At 46.1% G+C, this 4189-nt stretch overlaps 1 protein-coding gene across 1 annotated transcript; it reads left to right on the top strand.

Annotated features, from left to right (window-relative positions):
• Positions 1-20: 20 nt before the first annotated feature.
• On the top strand, positions 21-2666 carry LOC102304176 (the record flags this gene model as incomplete). Its single annotated transcript, XM_042217973.1, is given in 8 exon segments — positions 21-317; positions 407-581; positions 675-731; positions 827-972; positions 1099-1182; positions 1283-1467; positions 1597-1842; positions 1933-2666. Coding segments are annotated over 8 exon segments (1528 nt in total), but the record flags the coding sequence as incomplete, so codon positions are not given.
• Positions 2667-4189: the final 1523 nt, after the last annotated feature.

Below are 4189 nucleotides of genomic sequence, written 5' to 3' on the forward strand. Positions count from 1 at the left end.
CTCTCTCTTTGTATTTGCAGTCCAAACAACATGGATAGAAACACTGTGTACTGCCTGCTGTGCAACAAGCCCCAGCTGTCCATTTGGAATCACCTGAGCAGAGTGTGCCTGAAAGACGGCACAGCACAGGAGAGGGAGCAAGAAGCTTCCAGAGCTAAAGCCTCCCAGAAGCTGTTTTCCAGGGAAGGTCGACTCTGGAGCGTCTCGGAGCTGCAGGAGTTTTGCAAGGACGCAACATCTTGCACCAAACTCTGCAGTCGTCTTCAGAGTCGTGGCTTTATCATCACAGACACTCCCCAAACCTTCCCAACACAGAGGTCTGATGAGCTTGTTGCCACTCTGGCTCATACATACTGCAGGACACATACGCACTTTCAACACTGTCTTACTGTCACCTTTGCAACAGCTTTGATAAGAAGGAAATCCTCGCCCTGGCCAAAAAGGACATCGAGTATTTCCACCAAAAGCTTGTAGGCGGTGATTGCATCCCCAACGTTGCCATGACAACGTTCAGGCAGTACGGCGAGGCCATCCTGATGTTACAGCACGGACTGACAGCAGGTGCTGTTCAGGAACTTTCTGTAAGCGCCGCCAACAAAAACAGTAAATTATAAGTGATAGTTGATGGAAGTGTGCATCACCCTGAGCTCCAACACTTTGTCCCACACCCACAGGTGCAGGACTGGATGGAGCGAAGGGCAAGCTTGAGGATGACCATCCAGGAAGAAGAAGTAAGTCCTTTGTTCTCAGCAGCGACTCTCTTCCTGTTCTGTGTGGACCCTGGGAGGTGATTTATAGTTGTCATTGATGGCTCTTGTCTCTGCAGCTGTTGGAGTGCTACTTTAAGAACATCCGCCCAGTGTACTTACAAAACCAAAGAGCTGGCAGTGACGACGGGGGCAGGTTCTTCCTGGGAGAAGGTGGGGTCCCTCTGACCAACCCAACAGGAGATGTACAGCGCCTGAGGGCCAGGTGAGTGCTGCACACCACTGGATCCATACTGGCAAAACTTTGCCAGTGTGGTCATAGCACTCAAACACATGTGTTGCTGCGTTTGTTGGTGGATGTAGAACTGCTTCACCTTTCTAATTTGGTTAGATACCTGCGCAGCGACACTGAGGATCCTGCGGCTGGGTCAGCATCACACTCAGCAGGAGGAGTAGAAACCTCGGGACAGGCCAGGTATGCTTTTCGTTTTTATGTTACCCACTAGCACAAGAAAACCTGCGTTACAAGTTTCCACATACAAACTATTGGTGGGTTTCTCTCTCACTCTGTGTAGGTCCATTTCCACAAAGCGCCTACCACTCCGAGAATGGGATGCCTTCCAGCGGACCTTCCCAGTAACCCTAAATGGAGAGCCACCTTCAAAACGCCGGTGTGTACAGGCTGGTTTTCCACACTACCGAGCCCACTACAAAAGGTGGAGGGAGCTTCAGCTTAAGCAGAGAGTTCAGCACATCCTCGGTAAGCCCGTCATGCTAATGGATGCTCTGCCTCCATTATTTACAGCTCTAATATATACACATAGCTCAGCAATACTTCACATCACAGAGGTTCAAATATATATGATTGACTCAGATGGTTGATTTGCAGTATTCCTCACGCCTCGCTCTGGGACAGGGTGTGCCAGAAGAAGCAACGCCCCTCAGCGTGCAAGAGTACAGACGGCATTAGATAAGGAGACCTGGAGCACCAACAAGCCCACTGTTGATGCCGTCCTACGGGCCTGGGTTGCTCCACAGCCCAGGATCCAGGACAGCCCGTCCCTCATGTCCTCGATTTCAGAGCAGAAATGGAAGGGCCTGGCTTTGAAGGACTTCGGGGAGGAAAAGGGCAAAGGTAAATGCACCTATCGTTTGGACCACACCCTCGTTTGACAGCAAGTCAACATTTCTAAAGAGCTTATGATGACTTCCTGTTTGCTCACAGGTGTCATCGCCCTGATGCCCTTCAACAAAGGAGACGTCGTCTGCGACTACCACGGGACGTGCATCACCAAAGCTGCAGGGAATCAGAGGCGGCAGTCAGGGTCTCTCTTCTTCTACAGGGACGAGTGCCACAGGGCTGATGCCACTGCGTCCCCCTGTGCCTGCCACCTGCACAAGGACTCCTATGGAAGGCACATGAACCATTGCCAAAGGAATCCAAACGTGAAGCCACAAAGGTTCACCATGAACTTCCCTGCTGGTCCTCGGGAGAGTGTGCTGTTCATCGCCCTGAGGGACATCGTGGTTGGAGAGGAGCTCCTGTGGGACTATGGAGTCTAGAGATGGCACCGTGTTTTATGTCCCATATCCTACATTTGGATTTCTGCCCACACCGACATGACTCCAATAGTGTATTTTATAATCAATAAAACTGTGTGTGTTTTTTTTATATATTGCTGCGTTTTGTATAAGTTCAAACTCAAACTAAAGCTGTCCTGTTATATATCTTTCTCAGAGGTGAAATGCCGGTTGACTCGGTCCATCCCTGATGGAGTCTCCCATAAATCCTTTGGCTGGACATTTGACTTGTCTTTATTTTTCCTTTGTTTGATGCTTTGCTTGGCTTTTGTTGTCTCTGACCTTTTCTGATTAAAAGAAAATTGAGCTCACAGGACACCATGTTGCCTCAGCTGATGCAGTCCTCTTTGCAATAATGTTTATTTCCAAAGGAATTTCTAGAAATTCAGAACAGTAAAATTCACAGAATGAATTAGAAGATAACTCTTATGTAGTTAAACTAAAATCCTCTGTGGGGGTAGTATATAAACTCTTAACACCTAGTTAGCATGAATAAGTGTTGAACGATCAACTCCAGACAGATTTGGTATTCAACACTAAGTCAGAGTTAATGTTCCAACTCTCCAATAAGAGTTAAATTAACTTATAAAGACGCTTTAAAAGAGCTGAAATCAAATCTGACAGTCTTCATTGGGACATGTTGGATTTGCTGTGTGGTAAGGCACCTGGGCCAGATGGCTTTCTGACTTTACAAAACCTTCCCAGAAAAAAGAATATTGCCTCTTTTTAACATGTATGTAGAAGCATATCACACGGAGGCTCTCCACCCACTGTGAGACAGGCAGTGAGTACTGAGAAACCTGCTAAACCTGCAGAACACTCATCATTTAGAGTCTGACGGGGGTTGACACTAAAATACTTTAAATGTTTAGCATGAAGATCAGAGCCTTGGATCCCACATTTGATTCACTTTGTACCAAAGCATCAAGGGTTTCACAATATAAGAAGGGTTCTCATATAATTCATGAGAGATGTGATGCTAACGATGCAGCTTTATTATCACTGGACGCTCGTCAGGCCTCGGACAGAATAGATTCATTTAACGTTCTCCCAAGATATGGATTTGGAAATCATTTTCTCAGATGGGTTCAACTTTTGTAACAAACAATAGTTTCTAAACCTGTCACATTGGAGCGTTCCACTCATCAGGGGTGCCCGTTATCTCCAATGCTATTTATTCTGACTATGGAACCTCTGGTGATGACACTTAGAATGAGAGCTGTACTATTTGGTTTCCAGTTAGGAGATCGAGAGCAGAGATTGGCCCTAGGCCCTAGACTAGGCTGTCTGTTAGCAAAGTTGCAAAATTAATGCTACAAATGGAGCTATTTAGACGATTTTCTGGCTATAAATGATTCAAAATCCTCCTCCGTCCTATTCCTGAACAAGGATGAAAGGTTATGCAAAGTTTTTATATTGAGTCACTTCCTCTGCCTCCTCCAAAAGAATCCTTTCAGAAGTTAAACGATATCTTTAATTGGTTAATTTGGACTAACAAAGGTCCTAGATGAAGACTTGGCTTGTTGTGCCTGCCATATGAAAGAGGGGGTTACAATTCTCTGATCTTAAACTGTATCACTGGTCTGCACAGGTGCGCTCAGCCACGCTCTATTTTTCCACTGAGACACCTGCAGCCTGAATAAAACGTGAACAAAAAACAGCGACAAACCTTCAGTTTGATCTGCATCTATGCTCTGCAAGCTGAATATATATTATTTTATTTTATTTTAAAGTTTCCACTTGACAGAAATGTGTTTTTGTTGAAGATTCCCGAGGTTCGCACGGTGTCATCCTCCTGAAAAGGAAACACCTTGTGGCGTCAGGTGAGCTGCATAAGGTGCTGTCAGTCACATGACCCTGAGCCTCAGCAGGAAGTCTGACCCCTTCATAATAAAAGCATG

The sequence above is a fragment of the Haplochromis burtoni genome, unplaced genomic scaffold, assembly GCF_018398535.1.
Source record: "Haplochromis burtoni strain Fernald_Lab_line unplaced genomic scaffold, NCSU_Asbu1 Contig_4292, whole genome shotgun sequence".
NCBI lineage: Eukaryota > Metazoa > Chordata > Actinopteri > Cichliformes > Cichlidae > Haplochromis > Haplochromis burtoni.